This window comes from Siniperca chuatsi, linkage group LG7 (genome assembly GCF_020085105.1).
Source record: "Siniperca chuatsi isolate FFG_IHB_CAS linkage group LG7, ASM2008510v1, whole genome shotgun sequence".
NCBI classification, from domain to species: Eukaryota; Metazoa; Chordata; class Actinopteri; order Centrarchiformes; family Sinipercidae; genus Siniperca; species Siniperca chuatsi.
In genome coordinates, this window is record NC_058048.1 from 1,662,575 (window position 1) to 1,683,361 (window position 20,787).

Genomic DNA, 20,787 nt, shown 5'->3' on the forward strand with positions numbered 1-20,787 from the left:
AAATCTTGATTAAATGCATTCAACCTCTAACCTGTACTCATTGACATGGTAAATATGTGAGTTGCATTAGGATCTGGGTTTTGCCCCACTGGCCAAAGGGCCTAAGAACGGCAATATCTATCAATATTTATTTATTCGTTGTACATTGAAATTTATGCTAGCTCACTGTATTTATTCACTTGCTCGGCTTGGTTTGATGCAAATTCTTCTCTTAACCAGACAGTTGTATTTTTGTGTGTTGGATTTATTGTTTTTCTATTGTGCATGCTGTTTGAGACATCTTTGAACATTTACTCTTTATTTGGAAGTATTACTAACTGAGTCAAGAACAGTTGTGGCAGACAGGGCCTTTGATTTGTAAGAGGAATAAATCACATCCATATGTTTTTTAACTTTTTGTTTGTGTGTAGTCATGGGCTTTGCTTTATCATCGTCAATGTGTTGTTGCTTTGACCTGTAGGAGGCACTGCTCAGTCCCACTGATGAGACTCAGAGACGCCTGATGAGGATCTTCAGTGCCCCTGTAAATCACCCTGCTGTCCATCTTATTGATGTCTTGGCTTTATGTCTGTCTATATCCCTACACTACCCAGTTGTGACTCATGACTGAGTAAAATAATATCCCTTCTGCTGGTGCCCTGGCACCAACACTTTAACCCTTACTTGTGTAACTATCTTTCTCTGTCTTTCATCATGCACTTGTATTGCTTAATTACTTATTACCCTTTCACTTATCAGTTAACTATGGCTGCTCTCAAAAATCAAATCTCAGTTTCCCAGTTAAATATATGGACTATTTATGTTTGCTTGCTTTTGTAGACTCATTGGAAAGTTTTCTAAACTAAGAATTTCCCGATCAAGTATTTTTTGGCCCCGATCTGAGTTCTTTAATACTGGGTATGTATCAATACCATAGACTGTATATAAAGATGGACGACATCAGCTCCCTAAAAGTGAAGCCAAAACATCTCTATTGCCCACTGGTGGCTAGGTGCAGTATAGGTCATGACGCTGCTTTGCAATTGATTCAGCCGGGTGTATGGGTGTGTTCTTGATACCGCGGCTCCAACTCCAATTACTACTGTCACGTCAAAAGCGCAAGATGGCTGCTCCCGTATCCGGGATAATTTTGCTTCATTTGTGGAAATGCGTCGTCCATCTATATATACAGTGTGTCCGGTAAGTATTCACAGCGCTTCACTTCTTCCACATTTTGTGTTATGTTATGTGACAGCCTTACTCCACAATGGATTAAATTCATTATTTTCCTCAAAATTCTACAAACAATACCCCATAATGACAACTTGAAAGAAGTTTGTTTGAAATCTTTGCAAATTTATTGTAGCTAGCCTGCTACCTTTTTATAAATAAAAAAAAATAAATCACATGTACAGAAGTATTCACAGCCTTTGCTCAGTACTTTGTTGAAGCACCTTTGTCATTCACAGAGTTTTCCCATAGCCAGTCCTTTGCTATTTTGACTGTGTGCTTAGGGTTGTTGTCCTGTTGGACGATGAACCGTCGCCCTAGTCTGAGGTCCAAAGTGTTCTAGAGCAGGTTTTCATCAAGGATGTCTCTGTACATTGCTGCATTCATCTTTCCCTCGATCCTGACTACTCTCCCAGTTCCTGCCGCTGAAAAACATCCACACAGCATGATGCTGCCACCGCCATGCTTCACTGTAGGGATGGTATTGACCAGGTGATGAGCGGTGCCTGGTTTCCTTCAGACATGACGCTTGCCATTCAGGCCAAAGAGTTCAATCTTTGTTTCATCACACCAGAGAATTTTGTTTCTCATGGTCTGAGAGTCCTTCAGGTGCCTTTTGGCAAACTCCAGGCAGGCTGTCATGTGCCTTTTACTGAGGAGTGGCTTCCGTCTGACCACTCGACCATACAGGCCTGATTGGTGAAATCCTGCAGAGATGGTTGTTCTTCTCTCTCCACAGAGAAACGCTGGAGCTCTGTCAGAGTGACCATCAGGTTCTTGGTCACCTCCCTGACTAAGGCCCTTCTCCCCCGATTGCTTAGTTTGCCAGAGTGGCCAGCTCTAGGAAGAGTCCTGGTGGTTCCAAACTTCTTCCATTTACGGATGATGGAGGCCGCTGTGCTCATTGGGACCTTCAATGCTGCAGAAATTTTTCTGTACCCTTCCAAAGATCTGTGCCTCGATACAATCCTGTCTCGGAGGTCTACAGACAATTCCTTGGACTTGATGGCTTGGTTTGTGGTCTGACATGCACTGTTAACTGTGGGACCTTATATAGACAGGTGTCACTTTCCAATAATGTCCAATCAACTGAATTTACCACAGGTGGACTCCACTCAAGTTGAAGAAACATCTCAAGTATGATCAGTGGAAACAGGATGCACCTGAGCTCAATTTTGGGTGTCATGGCAAAGGCTGTGAAAACCTATGTACATGTGATTTTTTTCGTTTTTTATTTCTAATAAATTTGCAAAGATTTCATACAAACTTTTTTCATGTTGTCATTATGGGGTATTGTTTGTAGAATTTTGAGGAAAATAATGAATTTAATCAATTTTGGAATAAGGCTGTAACATAAAATGTGGAAAAGTGAAGCGTTGTGAATACTTTCAGGATGCACTTTACAGTCTATGATTGATACAGAGTCTGCGCCATACTTTTATTTATCTTAATATTGATTAAATATATCTGAGTCATTGAAAAATATTCTTTTTTTAATAATACAATTACTTTTATAGTCATTTATAACAATCAGTTACAATGACGGTGTAGTCCCTCATTCGTCCAGGAGTGTTCTATCGTAGAAAAGGTTTCAGTCGTAGTCATCTGGACACTGTTTTCAGAATCAAGACGTTTCGGCTCCCATCCGGAAGTCATTCTCAATTGTGAAAAAATTGGACGGGAACTGGAAATTTAAACTACTCTGAGTTCCATAAGCCCTGCCCTCAGGAGGGAATCTGCCTGAGTATCTGTTAATAGCTAGTTTCACCTGAAACTGACCTAATAGTTTCAAGATGGCCCAGTAATCAGTAATCAGGCCTATTGTTCTCTGGCTGCATCTACTTCATCACTGAAATGGTGGTCTGAGATTTAATCTGCCCAAAGTCTATCAGAGTGTATTATCACCTTGGTCACGCCTATCACATGGTAATCAGGCACTTAACAGTGATCAAGTAGATGCAGCCAGAGAACAATAGGCCTGATTACTGATTACTGGGCCATCTTGAAACTATTAGGTCAGTTTCAGGTGAAACTAGCTATTAACAGATACTCAGGCAGATTCCCTCCTGAGGGCAGGGCTTATGGAACTCAGAGTAGCTTAAATTTCCAGCTCCTGTCCAATTTTTTCACAATTGAGAATGACTTCCGGATGGGAGCCGAAACGTCTTGATTCTGAAAACAGTGTCCAGATGACTACGACTGAAACCTTTTCTACAATCAGTTACAATAATGAAAAACAAAAGAGTCTGAAGGGTCGGTGGAAAACGTACAAGTAAAGCTGGGCGGATGTTCTTCTCTTTATCTCAAACATACTCACACCACAAGATTGGAAAATAATGGCGCATCACACACTACAGGATATTATTATGATTATCGTGCCAGAGAGAGCGATGCCCCACCTTGAATGATATCACTTGATCTCATGGGGAGCAGATGTAATAAAAATGTCAGACTCTGTTTCTTTGCAGTGACAAAAAGCAAAAGGCACGAGTCTGGATGAGAAAATGAGACGCAGTCAACACGGGGAACTGGAGGTTAGATGTATAGTGTCAGTTTTAATATCCGTCAACAGTAGTATGCTAGCTAACGTTAGCCTCAAGGGCTAGAATGTTTACCATTGCTTGGCAACACCGTCAGCTGCTCCGGGCTTGTAACGCCTCCGTCTCATTGCATATTTTGGCCCCGCTCGGAAGTACTGACGTAGTCACCCAGATTTTAAATCCTAAATATCAAACATGTTTGATATTATCGGGGCTGCTCCGATGAGTCTGTGAGCAGGTCAGGAGGCTTAAGACTGGATCTGTAAACCCCTCACATTACCAGATTATCTGGGCCGCACATCGGTACTGACCACAGTCCCAGACCAGATTTCACCACCACTTGTCAGGAGGGGTGAATCGGGGATCAATCGGCCCAAAACTACTGTAGTGTGAGCCCAGATTGGAGAGGCAGAACGACGGATTTTGGACACGTAAGACATAAATGCTCGAACAGAGATAAGCATGGAGAAGTGCAACAAGAAATTGGAAACACAAAGTGTGTGTGAATCTATGGAAGTAACTTTTATGACAGTTGTATTAGGGGCCGAAGTGGTTGTGTTGTTGCTAGTTAACCGTTAACGCGCCTCAAGGACCGAGTTAAGTTAGTCCAGTTTAGTTGGGAGGGGACAGTTTAGCAACACCATGTTCTCGGGGTTATGTTCTTTTTGTTAATACTGGCTTTTTGCACTAAGACAGTATATTTGAGAAGCCCTGATAATGTTTTGGACAACCAGTTAAACACTTGTTTTGTTACTATTACTGACATGATGTGCAGATTGCAATTACAGTCCCAGCGTATTTACAGGTGTACAGATGATGGCTAACAGGTACATTAATATAATATCATGGAATATAAATGGATGTGGGGACCAAATTAGAAGGAGGAGGGTTCTGGCATATTTGAAATCCAAAAATGCACATATACCATTTATCCTGGAATCTCATATAACGGGGGATGAAAGAGGTAGTGAAATTTAAAAAAGGCTGGGTAGGGAAAGTTTTTCATAGTTCCTACTTAAGTAAACGAAATGGGGGTGATGATTCTCATAAATATAAGTTTAAGTTTTGTTATGCTTAAACAACACAATGACAGTGAAGCTAGACTTATTTGTATCAAAGCCGTGATCAACCATATATACGCACCTAACAAGGAAGAACCTGATTTTTTTCATGAAATGAAAAAGTGATAGGAAATATGGAGGGGCAAGTTATACTGGCAGGGGATTTCAACCAGGTAATGGATGGGATGATCGATAAAAGTAAGCCCAGTGGTAAATCTTCACCTAGGGATAGAGCTGCAATCCAGATGTTGGCAGAGGACTTGAGTTTAGTGGATATATGGATAGTGAATCCACGTGAGAGAGAATACACTTTTTACTCTCACTGCCACTGCCAAGTCTCATTTGTGGATTGATTTTTTTCTTTCTTTTCTGATATCTAACACGTTAATAGACTCGGTTGTGGACTGCGAGATAGGTGCAATCGCTCTCAGTGACCACAGCACAGTGGAGTTGTATGTTGATTGAAAGGTTAATACTACACTTCAAGATGAATCATTTAGCAACGCATTATCAGAGGATCTTAAATCCTTTTTTGAAATTAATATTGGCTCCACAGAAAAAATATCCTCTGTTTGGGAAGCATCTAAGGCATACATAAGAGGGAAAATCATCACTCACTCTTCAAAAGTGAAGAAAGAAAACAACATTAGTTGAAGAGATATGTAATCTGGAGAAAGAGTTGGCAAGGCACTACTCAGATAATTGATACAAAACTATTTGCAATCTGAAATATCAGTTGCATGACATATATAACAAAAAAGCCGAATGTGCCTTATTTAGACTTAAAACCAACTTTTACGAAGGGGGGGGGGGGCATCCACCTGTACACCTGTACACCTGTACACCTGTACACCTAGCACGGAAGAAGTAGTGTCATTTTTCTCAATTCTTCAGCTGCCAACAGTCTCTGATGAGCTACTGTCTCATCCATGAAAACCAGGAAGTCACCAGGTTTGGATGGCTTCCCGGTTGAATATTAAATATGTTGATATACTGGCTCTCTACATGAGGTGTATGCAGAGGCATTTGAAACAGGCTCTTTACCTGGTACATTTAATGATGCTTTAATTTCTCTTATCTCTAAATTGGACAGAGATACTTCAGACCCATCCAATTTCAGATCTGTAAATCTCCTTGGGGTAGATTATAAGATCTCGGCAAAGACACTGGCGTCACATAGAGAGAAAATACTACCAGACATTATAAATGGTGATCAAGTAGGTTTCATTAAAAACAGGTCTTCAGTTGATAACATGTGACAGGCTTATGCATCTTACATATCTGAATCGGTGGCAGCCTTTTCACTCGATGCAGAGAAGGCTTTTGACTGGGTGGATTGGGGGTTCCTTATGTTGTCTCCTTCAAAAATCGGATTTGATCCTGGCTTTTGTAATTGGGTGAAGATACTTTATTCCAACCCGAGAGCAGCTGGTCTCACAATTGGGCTGATATAAACAATTTTGTACCTCTCTAGGGGGACGAGACAGGGTTGTGCTCTCTCTCCATTGCTCTTCACTATGGTTTTAGAACCACTGGCTGTAGCAGTCAGAGCTGAGGTAAGAATTATAGGTGTACAGGCAGTGGGTAGGGAGCATAAGCTATTTACTTGAATGTATCGACTCTTATTCTAAATTATCAGGTTATAAGATAAAATGACACAAATCGGAGAGAATGCCTATATCGAATACATTTCACCCTGGGGATATTACTTTTATATAACTTCACCGAGGGATATAGGAAGTATGGGTCTCCCCAATGTAAGGTTATATAATCTAGTGTTTGAAATATCTAGACTGGCTAAACACTGGAAGGGAATAGACCTGGAGCTGAGCTGGATCAAAGTCGAACAGGAGCTAGTAAGCCCTTTCAAATCTTCGGATGTTCTCTCACATGGTTCAACTACTAATAGACATGATCACTCTTCAAACCCAGTACTGGCTCATTCTAAGGAAGTTTGGAGAGAAGTGCACAGGATGTGGGATGTGTCGCACATAAGACAATTATATGCCTCTCTATGGCACAACCCGGCCATACATATTGGGAAGAAGTCTGTTTACTGGAATGAATGGCTTATAAAAGGGATATAGTGACTTGTATGTGGATGGAGTGTTGATAACCACAGTGAATGAGTAAATATAAAGAAATAAAATACATAAAATACACAAAAGCAATAAAATAAACAGCCAGTTCAGGTAAAATCAGAATATGCTTTCCGATAAAAATGCATTTTGAGAAGAGACTTAAACGAAGACATTGACTCATTGGATTTTTGCAATGTTTTTGAGGTGATAAAAACATGATTGGACAAGCTTAGTGATATGTTGCTCAAAACAAAGTGCTATCAGGACACCAAGATTTCTTGCAACAGGCTAGATATGTTGTGACAGGTTACCAGTAGATGGCAGTATTTGTTTAGTGATGTGTTGGGGCCCAATAACAAGGATTTCAGTTTTATTTGAGTTGAGCTGAAGAAAATTTATCAACATTAAATTTTTTAGACAGGCAGTCTTGCAGAGAACTCGGCATACTAAGGTCAGTGGGCTTGACAGGGAGGTACAACTGAGTGTCATCCACATAACAATGAAAAGGGTGGGATGCAGCTAGTATACAGCGAGCTGTTAAAAATAATTTGTAAAAAGGGCGCAATACAATCCATAACTTCCAATAAAAACCTAGTTGGAATTTTGTCCAGAGGGCTGGAGGATACGCTCATAAGAGACATGATGTCTGCGAGTTCAGGCAGAGTAACAGCAGAAAAATTGCTCAAAGAATCCCTGAGCGGGTGATCCACATCTAAAAAAGGCAGGATTGGGGGTGATATCAGATCTTATTAACTCCACCTTACCAGCAAAGTGCAAAAGAAACTTTTCACAATCAGCATCACAATCAGCAGGGGCACAAGGAGAGGCTGGGTTAACTAACTGATCCACAGTCTTAAATAGGAATCTGGGGTTGTGCTCATGGGCAGAAATAAGTGCAGAGAAATGACATGTTCTTGCATTCTTCACCATCCTATTATAAAGGAGTATTAACTCTTTCATGGCCACAAAGTGGACCTAGAGACCTGATTTCTTCCATCTGTGTTCTGCTCTTCTGCATTTCTTTTTACAGCTTCGAATACTGTTATTTAACCATGGCTGTTTTCTAGTCTTTGAGTTTGGCCTATTTTTCAGAGCAGCTATGAGATCTGAGGTTGAAGAACACAGGTAGTTAAAAGAATCAACCAAATCGTTGGTGTTGGAGCAATCGGGAAACACATTGCCAGGAGAATTTAACAGTGTACAGAATTTTGAGGCACTATGCTCATTAAGGACACGTGTGTACTTAGAGCAGGATAAGACAGTACTAGCAGCCTCTAATTCACAGTTAAAAACAATGCATAGGTGATCGGATACAAACATGTCCCTGATTTCCACCGATTGCGTTTTCAGGCCCAAAGTAAAGGCTAGGTCTAAGGTGTGGCCACAGGAATGAGTTTGGCCAGACACATGTTGTTGTAAGTTAAAAGAGTTAGTGATATTTAAAAAATCAGCAGTAAGGGCATTAGAGTCATCAACATGAATATTAAAATCACCACAAAGAACAATTCTATCATAATTTAAACAAGACTAGATAAAAACTCAGGGAGTTCCAACAAGAAGGAGCCAGCTGGTTTAGGGGGGTGATAAATAATAGCAAATATGACCGGGAGGGGCCCACCAAGTTTAAACATGAGTACTTCAAAGGAGGAAAAATCATTGCAAGCTATGAGGTTACACTTTAAATGCTTCCTATAGACAGTAACAAGGCCCCTACCTCGACCACAAACCCTAGGGCGGCTAAAGCAGTCATAATCTGGAGTGCACAATTCAGCCAGCTGACTGTGATCACCAGGACGTAACCAGGATTATGTTAAAAACATGAAATCTATATCAGTAGAAGAGATAAAATCATTTAAAATAAACGTTTTGTTAGAGAGGGATCTTACATTGAGAAGAGCCATCTTAAAAAGTCTGTGCTGGTTCAGATTTGAGGTTGAGACTGGAGGAAGGGTTCTGGCCCGGATCTTTATTAAGTTATTATTACTGCTGTGTCGGCTGTGTCTGTTTCATATTAAGGACCTATCTGAAATTACCACAGGAATTTTAAAAGTAGTACTAGAGGGATCCGGGCTCCAAATAGCAGCACTATGATCAGTCCACAAGGGGGAGTTAGTGACAGCAGAGGGTGCGTGGCTGTTTATGGTGGGCAGAGAAGAGGAAGAAGAAGAGCGAGGGGAAACAGGTGATGTAAATAGTCAACTTCGTGAGGAGGACAGCACAGCGTGCTGCAGGTTAGCCGCCAGCATGCGACTATTGATTTGGTTGTACTGTTAACTGGTAGATATCTATTTTGGTTGTTCTAAATATCTTCATTTATCACAGGCCTTTTGTACATCTTGTAAACAAATATGAGGATACTGTCTGTTTTATGTATACGTAAGTGAATAAAAACTTTTAATGACAAAAAAACAAAACAAATCCTCAGTTTTTTTATTACTCCTAAAAAAAAAAAAACAGGAGTTGAGTCAACTGTCAGTAATTTAACATTGTCAATAAATAAAAACAAATGCCTGACTGAGGTACAAGCCCTACTTGTAATATCAATATATATAACACCCTCCAACAACCTGGGTGATAGCTTGGTGCATATCGTCCAGTGATGATTTTTTTTCAATTTACAGCACTCCACTCTGGCTGTGCTTTTCAGTTCAATTTTATTTACATAGCGGCAATTCATAACAGACGTTATCTCATTTCACTTTTCCTATAGAGCAGGTCTAGACCGTACTCTTTATAATATTATTTACAGAGACCCAACAAATCCCACCATGAGCAAGCACCTGGCAACAGTGGCAAGAAAAAACTTTCTTTAAGAGGCAGAAACCTTGGACAGAACCAGACTCAATGGTGGTCGACCATCCACTGCTTTTCAACTTTAGAGTACATTCCCTGTCAAGTAACATCTTACTAATGTGTTCCTCTGACAGTTAATGACTGTTGATGACATTTGTTTGAACTGATCTGCATTTCCAAATAACATTGTCATTTTGTCACTGTATAGGAAGCATTTTCAACCCATGGATGCTCATTGCAAAGCCCCCCCCAAATGCTTTTTGGCAGGTCTTGTGTTTTCATTGACCTAAGCTGCAATTTGTAACACAATGGTATGACGTGACCGTTTCTTTTCATGACATATCAGGCTGATAGAAGCAACCTGCATGGGCTTTGTATCTTTTGTATTAAAGATTGGCATGGTGAAGGAGCGGTACACCTTGATACATGCATGTGTGGTGTTTTCCCTCTTGAGTGTTGTGTGGCTAATTAATATGTTCAGGTGCTCCCAGCTCCAGTGATGCGGCTTGACAATAATAATTTCCTCATCTCTGCTGTCCACTAATTTTTCTCCTTGTCCTTTCTGTACACCAGGTGAAGACAGAGGAGCAGATCGCAGCGGAGCAGGCCTGGTATGGATCAGAGAAAGTCTGGCTAGTCCACAAAGATGGTTTTTCCCTGGGTGAGATGGGATTACTTGGCTTTTTTGCACATATACCACCATTTCCTTCTTAAACATTCCAATTTAGAAAATGTCAAACCCTTTTGTGGGCAATTTTGCTCTCACTGTTTTTGAGCAGTGCAGTCAATGCATTTGAGCTTTTAGATTTTTCAGGCACTTAATTTCACATTTCTGCATTTACAACAGTGCTTTCAAAATCATTTCAGCTTTCAGCATTCACACACATTTTCTGCAGGAAATACATTTTTTCTAGTCTATGTTCTTCTACGCACAGAATTAATTATTTTTATTTCTCCGTTATGTTTTTTGCAACTCAACTCCTTCCACATTTTTCAACGTAGAAACTTCATCAAAATATTCAGCTCAATTAGGAATTTTTAACTAACTTTCCAAAATATTCAAAGTTTTCTGGGAAATTTTCTGCATTCAAATGAATGGACGGAATGTTCAAAATTTCCACATTTTCACCATTTTAAAATCTTTTTCAACTGTTATCCACTCATTCATACTTTCACATAGAAACTCCATTCAAACATCGAAATGTTCCACATCTTTCCTACATTCTTGGTATTATTCGACTTTAAAATCCCATTTAAACTTTGCAAAACATTCAGCTTCGTTTTAAGTAAAGTTATAATGGGAGTCAATTAGAAAAACCTTCAAACTCACTCATCTTCAACTTCTTCCCACTAATGCATACATTCACGTAGAAACTCCATTCCAACTTTTAAATGTTCATAATCCTTAGGACTTTATCACAACTTTAATTCAACTTTTATAGCTTTCATACTTTTTACACAATCATGGTTCAAAATTCATGCAATTTTCAATCCTTTTCTGAGTTTATAATGGGTGAGTATTGCTTGGAATGTTCAGAGCTAGAGTGGGTGACATCGTCACTGGAGTGCAGAGGCAGCTGTAAAATCTTCTTAAAAACTTCTCTTCAACTTGCTCTTAGTCCCACAATTTTCACTTTTCATACATCGTTTTATACCAAAACGTAGGAATCATGGAATCAAACAGACTCCCACAATTGGCACAGTCAGCTTCCAAGTGACAGCAGTGCCAGCCAACTGCCGTATAGATTTCCATATTAACTGAGACCTGAATTTTCAGGAGGGAGGCAGAAACGGGGCCATTTCTAACCTGCTCTCATTCCCACATTTTTGACATTACACACACATACTCACACATGGGTCAGGTAAGTCTTGGGCATCTAGCAGACATATAGTGTCGCCACTCACTGAAAGATACAGGCCTACCGTTATTACCATTGAGAGACTGTTACCTGTTGAGGAAAAGCAGTAGACAATACCTTGTACATATTGCTCCAGAGTACCTTGGGGAATGATGTCTGAGGAGGCCCCCCCCTCTATTCCCTCTATTAGTGAGTGCCCCCGGTTGTAGCTCAACGCCTGCTCCTCTGCAGGTGTGAAGTTCTCAGGTGGTGGTTCCCCACCAGTAGCAGTGGCATCCGCCTGTTTTTTGGTGGCTAAAATGGTACATATTTACAGCTACTATTTTAACACATACAGTTCACATTTAATAATAATTTTATTTATAAAATTTTGTGCTTTTCAAACAATAAGCACTAAGTGCTTTCCAAGGTCAGAAGATTAAAAACATAAACATTAGGGATAGTTACAAGAGGTAAATAATGAAACTTGCATATGCATAAAAGCATACGTACACATACATATATACATTGTAGGCTACATACAGCAGGTGAAATAAGTATTGAACATGTTACCATTTTTCTCAGTAAATATATTTCTAAAGGTGCTATTGACATGACATTTTCACCAGATGTTGGTAACAACCCATGCAATCCACACATGCAAATAAATCTAACCATAGATGTCCATAAATTAAGTTATGTATAATAATGTTAAATGACAGGGTAAAAGTATTGAACACGCTTACTGAAATTCATTAATACTTCGAACAAAAGCCTTTGTTGGTATTGACTGCTTCAAGACGTCTCCTGTATGGAGAAACAAGTTGCATGCATTGCTGAAGTGTGATTTTGGCCCATTCTTCCACACAAACAAACAGTCTTCAGATCTCTTCTATGAACTCTGATCTTTAGCTCTTTCCATAGATTTTCAATTGGATTCAAGTCAGGTGATTGGCTGGGCCATTCTAGCAGCTTTATTTTCTTTCTCTGAAACCAATTGAGAGTTTCCTTGGCTGTATGTTTGGAATCATTGTCTTGCTGAAATGTCCACCCTCGTTTCATCTTCATCATCCTGGTAGATGGCAGCAGATTTTATCAAGAATGTCTCTGTACATTTTCCCATTCATCCTTCCTTCAATTACATGAAGTTTTTCAGTACTGTATGCTGAAAAACAGCCCCACACCATGATGTTTCCACCTCCAAACTTCACTGTTGGTGTGGTGTTTTGGGGGTGATGTGCAGTGCCATTTTTCCTCCAAGCATGGTGTGTATTATGGCATCCAAAGAGTTCAATTTTGGTCTCATCTGACCAGACTATATTCTCCCAGTATGTCACAACCTTGTCCAAATGTTGTGAAGTGCTTGAACCCACATGCACTTTTGTCCATGGATCATCTTATAGTACCACTGGACCTTAGACTAGCTCAAACGAGCTTCAACATGCTTTTTCTTCAGTAATGGAGTCTTGAGTGGTGAGCGTGCATACAGGCCACGGCGGTTGAGTGAATTACTTATCGTTTTCTTTGAAACAATTGTACCTGCTAATCCCAGGTCTTTCTGAAGTTGTCCACAAGTTGTCCTTGGCTCTTGAACAACTCTTCTGATAATTCTTTTCACTCCTCTGTCAGAAATCTTGCGAGGAGCACCTGGTCGTGGCCGGTTTATGGTGAAATGATGTTCTTTCCACTTCCAGATTATGGCCCCAACAGTGCTCACTGGAACATTCAAAACTTTTGAAATCCTTCTGTAACCAATGTCATCAGTATGTTTTGCAACAATAAGGTTGCGAAGGTCTTGAGAGAGCTCTTTGCTTTTACCCATCATGAGATGTTTCTTCTGTGACACCTTGGTAATGAGACACCTTTTTATAGGCCATCAGTTGGGACTGAACCAGCTGATATTAATTTGCACTGACAAGGGGCAGGATTGGCTTTCCAGGCCTTTTTCACCTCCCTTTCTTCATGTGTTCAATACTTTTTCCCTGTGTCATTTAACATTATAACACATAACTTAATTTATGGACATCTATGGTTTGATTTCTTTGCATGTGTTGATTTCATGAGTTGTTACCAACATCCGGTGAAAATTTCATTTCAATAGCACCTTAAGAAACATATTTACTGAGAAAAATGGTGACGTGTTCAATGCTTATTTTACCTGCTGTACATCCCTACGTACATAGTATATGCATAGACATACACACACACACATAAAAGACAAAATATATTATGTTCATTATAGGCTACATACCACTCTGGAAAATGTTTTTGTACTTAAGTTTCACTTGTTGCTACAATCTTTTCTGGATATTGAGGTGGCTCCTGTTGAGATGTAACAGAGAAGAATGAATACAGGTCAGAGATTTCATTAGCTGCGTTGATGGAATACCCCCCAGGCATTCTTTTTGAAAACATCCACTATTAACAGAAATCTATCAATCCATAAATTACATGTTCATATATATTTAACCTTTCATAGTACCAGCTGTCCAGGAAAAATGTTCATAGTTCTAGACATGGGTGGTAAAAAGTTATCAGATAAAAACATTTTTTTCTGTCATCAGAGGGAAAAGGTTGTGTTGTCTCTTCAGATTGTAAGTGGTCTGAGAAGCTCTAGATCCATCCATGTGGTCTTCAGCTTCAAAGTTTTAAACATTAAAATCATAAACTTTTCCTGCTTGGGTTTTGCCTTTTAATTAGCCAGTTAAAATAAACAGATGAGTACGAGCACTTCCATCAGGCTACTAGCTATCAGTGTTTCCTATCTTTTCTTATCCCAGCCACCGTGGTGAAGACAGAACCTGGCTCCCTGCCAGAGGGCAAGATGAAAATCACACTGGAGCATGATGGGACAACACTGGATGTGGACGAAGACGACATAGAAAAGGTGAATGGGAGATGGCTACAAATGGTTAATGATGGTGCACCAGTAGAAATTTGTTCTGATTCAGCAGCTCTGTACTGTATGTACTGTTTGATAAACACCATTCATCCATACCAGTTTAATGCTTTTATAGTATAACATTTTTAACATTTATCTTTTGTAAGATTGAATCAGATGTCATCATGTCAATCGAGGATGTACATTTTTTTTATCACAAAACACAGTATTTCATAGTATATCACAGTATTGGCATGTAGTTGTATTATCTATTTAATTCTAAAAAAAATGTGTTGTATTGACTGTTTAAAATTAGAAAATTCATGTGTTCAAATTCATTGATGGCTCATACTTTGTTTTGGTCTTCTTTGATGCCACAGGCACATTTAAATTTGACATAAAATGCCGTCAGTCAAGCCAGATTTCCACTTCAAATAATCAGAATGAAGTGTAGTTTAGTTAATTATTTATTCAGCAGGTACCATGTACAATAGAAAAAAATAGATGCAGAGCTAGCCTGAAGCTAACTGGCATCAGCTGTCCCTGGGCAGGATGAAGGAGGTCTACTCTCCACCTGTCACTCAATCTGCCTGAGAGAGACTCGGAGGCAGAGAGTCAGGCTGCCACAGTTGGCCACAGAGGACACTGACAGCTGCCAGGAATGATAAGATAGGCAGAGGAGAGGTCAGAGGGGACAGTTGCGAAGTATGGCAATCGGCAACTGCCAACTGTTGACATTTGCTTACTTGGCCACAGTGGCCCAATCAGATGTTTCTAAAATCTCTGAAAATGTGTTTTCTGGAACAAACAACTTTTTTATTTAAGTCAATTTGGTTGATGATGTAATGATGTAATTGACTTCCCTGTTTAATGGTCTATCTAAAAATCTGGAGAATCACTATCAGTGTATTTTATTGAGGGAAAAAAGGGAAGAGAGAAGATAGGGAAGAACCCTTTTTACAATGGTAGGATAAAAGTTACAGGAATGCAAATGCTGTTCTTCTCAGTATGCTGTTTACTGATGACATAAGCACCTTAGTCTCCTAAAAGAAGACCACCTTCCTACTGATATCTGCATTAAATTTAAAGGATAAGTCTGGAGATATTATTTTATTAATAATTTTCTTACTGTCAATTAACAAGCCGACTGTGTGTCCAATGCCTGATGGGGGGAAATAAGTATTAAACACATCAACAGTTTTTTCATTTAACACATTTCCAATTCAGCGATTCACATGAAATTTAGACCAGACCTTGGTATTAACTCAATAAAACTACACAGATAAAGAAATTGTAATATTCCAATCCATAAAAAAAGTTATGTGCAATAAAGTGGAATGACAGGAAAAAAATATTGAACACAGTAAGAAAAAGCACTAAACCAGCTGATTCCACTAATTAGTTCTCCTACCTGTGCTAATTGGCACAGGTAGGAGGCATGTTGAAGCTCATTTGAAGTTTGCAACATTTGGAGAAGCCTGTAGATTACTGGGAGAATGTAGTGTAGTCAGATGAGACAACAATCAAAATTTTTAGTGACATTATGGCAAAAGGACTGTACTTGTATAGTGCCTTTCTAGTCTTCTGACCACTCAAAGCACTTCAATACGATGCGCCATGTTTGGAGAAGAAATGGCTCTGCATATGACCCTAAAATACCATACTTACAGTGAAGTTTGGAGGTGGAAGCATCATGGTATGGGGCTGTTTCTCTTCTCATGGTACCGGCAGAATGCAAGTCATTGAGTCATGTGCATTGAAATTCTTGACAAGTCTGTTGCAATCCACCCGGACGATGAGGATGAGACGCAGGTGGACCTTCCAGCAGGACAATGAGGACAACATACTGCAAAGGATTGGTTGATTGGTTCCAGAGGAAGAAAATAAAGGTCGCCCAGTTAATCACCAGACTTACCAATAGAACATTTGTGTAAGGAACTGAAGATCAAGATTCACCAGCAGCCCCCTGGAAACTTCAAGATGTAAAGACTGTGTGAATGGGCCAAAATCTTACCTGAACACTGTGAGAGATTAGTTTCTTTGTACAGGTAGCATCTGGAAGCTGTCATTGCAAACACAGCCTATTAGATACATTTCAGTACTTTCTTCCTGTGTCATTCCACTTTATTGCACTTTTTTTTAAGGAATGGTTGGAATGTTACAATTTCTTTATCTGTAGTTTCGTTGCTTTAATACCAATGTATGGTCTAAATTTCACTTGAATAACTGCATTGGAAATATGTTTAATGAAAAAAATGTTGATGTGTTGAATGCTTATTTCATAGACATGCTCCTTTATTACCATGAATAAATACACATTGTTTATTTTCACTCAATCCCACATATACCATCCTGCTGCCAGAAATACAAATGCGGATTAAACCGCCACTGAAAATGTATGTTGTGTTGTTTTAAAACAATTATTATTAGAGTGTTTTCTCATACTTGTATATCTACATATACGTGTGATGGGAGAAGGGTTATTTTACAAAATGTTTCACCATATCCAACAACAAAGGTATTGTAACACATAGGTCAAGATAGAATCTTAAGAATTCCAAACTCTTCTCATGAGGGACATTTATACACAACAATGTAATATTCATTGTAATTGATTGCAGACAACTGATAAAGAAAACCGCTAAAGTCTTTCAAGGCTGCAAGGTTTACTCCACCTTTCAGAAATAGGTTCAGTCAGGCTTTCATTGCAGGCTCAAATAGGACAGCATTGGTGATAATGGTGCGCCTCCTGGTTAACAGTTAATCAAATGTATGACACATCAGTTTGATTAAAGAATTACAAACTTTGAAGCAGTTGGGCAATAAGAAAAAGAAGAACCTCTGTTGTATTTGCATCAGTCAGTTGCCTATAGGGGTTTCCCAGTGCCTCTGAGCATTCCTCCTTGCTGATTCGCATTACTTGACCCTCAAGTGCTTGAACCCAGATGCACTTTTGTCCATGGATCATCTTATAGTACCACTGGACCTTAGACTAGCTCAAATTTCAACTAATTGTCCAGGGGTTAAAAATTATGTATCTATCGGTTGCTAGTTGAAGGCCATCATCATCATCATCTCTCTATGTGTAGGCCAACCCTCCATCATACGACCAATCAGAGGACCTGGCTTCCCTGCTCTATCTGAATGAATCCAGTGTGATCCACTGCCTGAGGCAGCGCTATGGAGGCAACCTAATCCACACCTACGCTGGACCCAACATGGTAGTCATCAACCCCCTTAGCACACCCTCCATGTACTCTGAGAAGGTAAGCTGACAGGGGCCAGTTGATATTGCTGTTATAGCATTTGGGTGTCCATGTCTTGCAAATAACACAAGCAGTCCATACATTTTTAGCTGAAAAATTCAAGCCAAAAAAATATAGCTTTGCATTCCTAAAATGGGCTTCTTGTTTGGCTCTTGTGGGTTCATTAGACAAGTTTCTCTCAGCAAATGGAAAACATGAAAATATGTAAATTATTTTGAAAGAACACACAATGTTATTCAGGCAGTTTTGCAGTGTAATGTAATTTGAAATTTCCCAAGTTTTCTAGGATGTGTGAGAACTGTGCAGAAATATAAAAATGTCTTAATCATATGTTGATAAAGCTTGCAGACTACCTGTCAAGCTTGACGATTGTCACAAATATTGAATAACTGCCAAAAATGCTAGGTTGGCCGCACTGTGGTTGTGGCTCTTTATTAATGCCTTTCTGCTTTTGTGTTTGTCCTTTTGTGGTCCTCCCCTGTATGTGGATCTTCTTAATTTCCCTTTCTTCCTCCCCCATCAGGTGATGCACATGTTCAAAGGCTGTCGGCGAGAGGACTCGGCTCCTCATATCTACTCTGTGGCCCAGTCGGCCTACCGCAACCTGCTCACCACCCGACAGGATCAGTCCATCGTGCTGATGGGCAAGTCCGGCAGCGGCAAGACCACCAACTGCCAGCACCTGGTCCAGTACCTGGTGTCCATTGCCGGGAGCACTGGCAAAATCTTCTCTGGTGAGTGTGCAGACAGACAAGAGGGCAGCAGAGTCATTACAAAAATACATGTAAGCATACATGTAGCGTAATCGTGCTACCGAGAGTTCGTCTTGGCCCTGAGATACCACGCTGACACCAGGGTTTCAGTGTATGTTCTTTATTTTTGGTTGTTCTTGCTTTCTTTTCTGTCCATACGCTCTTTCTTCTTCCGTCCGCTCTCCAACCGCCTCTCTTCTTTCCCCTTGTCCAGCATGCTACTGTATTTAAGGAGAGAATAATTAGTTAACTGGGTTCAGCTGTGCCAATTATCTCTCCTTGATGCTGCTCACCTGAGCAACTCCCCCACCTCTCCCTCTGCAGCTTAAAGCTACCCATACCCACCTCCACAATACATTAGAAGAATAGATGGATGTAAAGTAGGCTTTGGAAGTTCTCTGACCGAGTTATACAGGACTTTCATATGATTTGTGAGACTGAATTGTATAGCATTGTCCTGTATCCTGCAGTGGGAACTGATGATGAGTTTGTGAGAATTTTTCTCTGGTCAAGAGATAACAGAACTGCAAACTGTAAATGTCTTGTCTTCGAATCTATTATGGCCCCCACTTTTCTAAACTTCCATAAAAAAACATATGTGCCAATACTGTAAATATACCAACAGTTTATCTAAACCACTTTATTGGGAGGTAAAATTTAAACTGAACACACCAGAAATGTCACTATAATCCCTCATTGCACAGGAAAACTGTGTGTGCACAACTATGGGAAGTACAGTAGGTCAAAGTTGAAGCAGGAAGTAAGTCTTCAAACTGTGATGGATGTTTATAGCGGATAGTTTGGGTGATAATTTTACTGTGCGCCTTTGTTTTTTCTTCCAAAACTATGAAAATATCCACGTTGCAATTAACTGGAGTTATTCTTAATGAAAGTTCAGTCTGTGTTTTTATTCCCCATGCTAAATCAGAAGTGGTCAAGGTACTCATGAAATTCAGGTCGAGACACCTACAAACCCTCCTAACAGTGAGGACAACCCAATAGTATTTGCTCCATAAAACCCCTTCTGTATACAGTTACTGGGTGAGTTTCAACAACATACAGTATGTCACAGCTAAGCTCTCTGTTAGCTGTTACTGTACCTGTGTTGGAGCAGTTTTTGGACTGTTTTCAGTATAGCAGTTAATTTCCATATGCACCCACACTAATGCTGGTGTTCTTGATAGCTTTGTTTCTTTCAGTTTATGATCAGTACTGTGTATAATTTACCTGTTGCAGACTCACTAGCATCATGGTTGTCTCTGATGTAATTTATAACAGGTTCTGTCTATGCGCTGGAACTTCATCTAAATAAGTATCTAATAAGTTGCATGTAGACAAACTGCTGAAGTATTTACTGAAAAACATCAGGGAACAGAATTCCAGATAGCCAGTTTGCAAAAGTTTACACTGATCCCCCAGAACAAATGATGAGATACAATTTAAACTTCTTTTTTTTTTGGTGACACAGCTGAGAAGTGGCAGGCGGTCTACACCATCCTGGAGGCTTTTGGCAACAGCTCCACCTCTATGAACACTAACGCCAGCCGCTTCTCCCACGTAGTATCCCTCGACTTTGACCAGGCTGGGCAGGTGGCCTCCGCCTCCATCCAGGTAATGCACGCACACGCGCACACGCACACACACACACACACACATACACTTTATACTCACAATAGAAATAGGTGTGCGCGCAGCTGAACTTGACTTGTACTTGATCGACACCTTTTCCATGCCTTCCCTGCATTTCAGACATACAATACTAATATCTGTTGCTATCAGCTTAAATTGCAACAGTTTTAATATAAACTAAAACCAACCAAATCCTTTTAAGATTTGAAGGTTTGCCAAATAAAATTGAGACTGTCTAGGTACTCAAATCCACTCACACATTTCCACTTACTGTACTGAGTATATCTGTAGCAGAACTGTCTGACTCATATTGTCTCTTCCTGCTTAGACTATGCTGTTGGAGAAACTGAGGGTGAGCAGACGACCTGAGGCAGAGTCCACCTTCAACGTCTTTTACTACATGATGGCTGGAGCCGACAGCAGCCTGAGGTGACTGCTCTATCATGTCTTTGTCAACTAAATTACAGCATTTGAATATTGTAACTATGAAGTCAGTGTCACATTTTTTCCAAGTTCCTAATACTTTTTTACTGGGTTTTTTTCAACTTTGTTTCTTGATTTTGATTTTTAAATTTGTCTCCAGGAAAATTTGTTGAGATGATTATTAGTTATGATTTGGGCATCACAACTCATCAGATCAAGTTGGACCAATTCTGTTGACGTCATTCCAGGCCAGTTGCTGTTGACAGTCAGGAGATAAAATCATACAGTGCGTTGTGGGCAATGGTTCTAATTGT

The 20,787-nt window shown here is 39.8% G+C and overlaps 1 protein-coding gene across 12 annotated transcripts in view; it reads left to right on the forward strand.

The window, feature by feature from the left end:
* Nucleotides 1-20,787, forward strand: part of myo18ab (myosin XVIIIAb) — a 245,579-nt gene that overhangs the window by 68,298 nt on the left and 156,494 nt on the right. For 8 of the 12 annotated variants that reach the window (XM_044202303.1, XM_044202302.1, XM_044202301.1 and 5 more), the window contains exons 5-11: nt 461-523; nt 10,258-10,345; nt 14,303-14,409; nt 17,493-17,669; nt 18,193-18,403; nt 19,890-20,032; nt 20,379-20,479. In XM_044202303.1, the coding sequence (XP_044058238.1) occupies nt 461-523; nt 10,258-10,345; nt 14,303-14,409; nt 17,493-17,669; nt 18,193-18,403; nt 19,890-20,032; nt 20,379-20,479 (890 nt within the window). The remainder of the gene's footprint in view (nt 1-460; nt 524-10,257; nt 10,346-14,302; nt 14,410-17,492; nt 17,670-18,192; nt 18,404-19,889; nt 20,033-20,378; nt 20,480-20,787) is intronic. The other 4 variants (XM_044202307.1, XM_044202313.1, XM_044202309.1 and 1 more) reach the window with 1 other exon arrangement.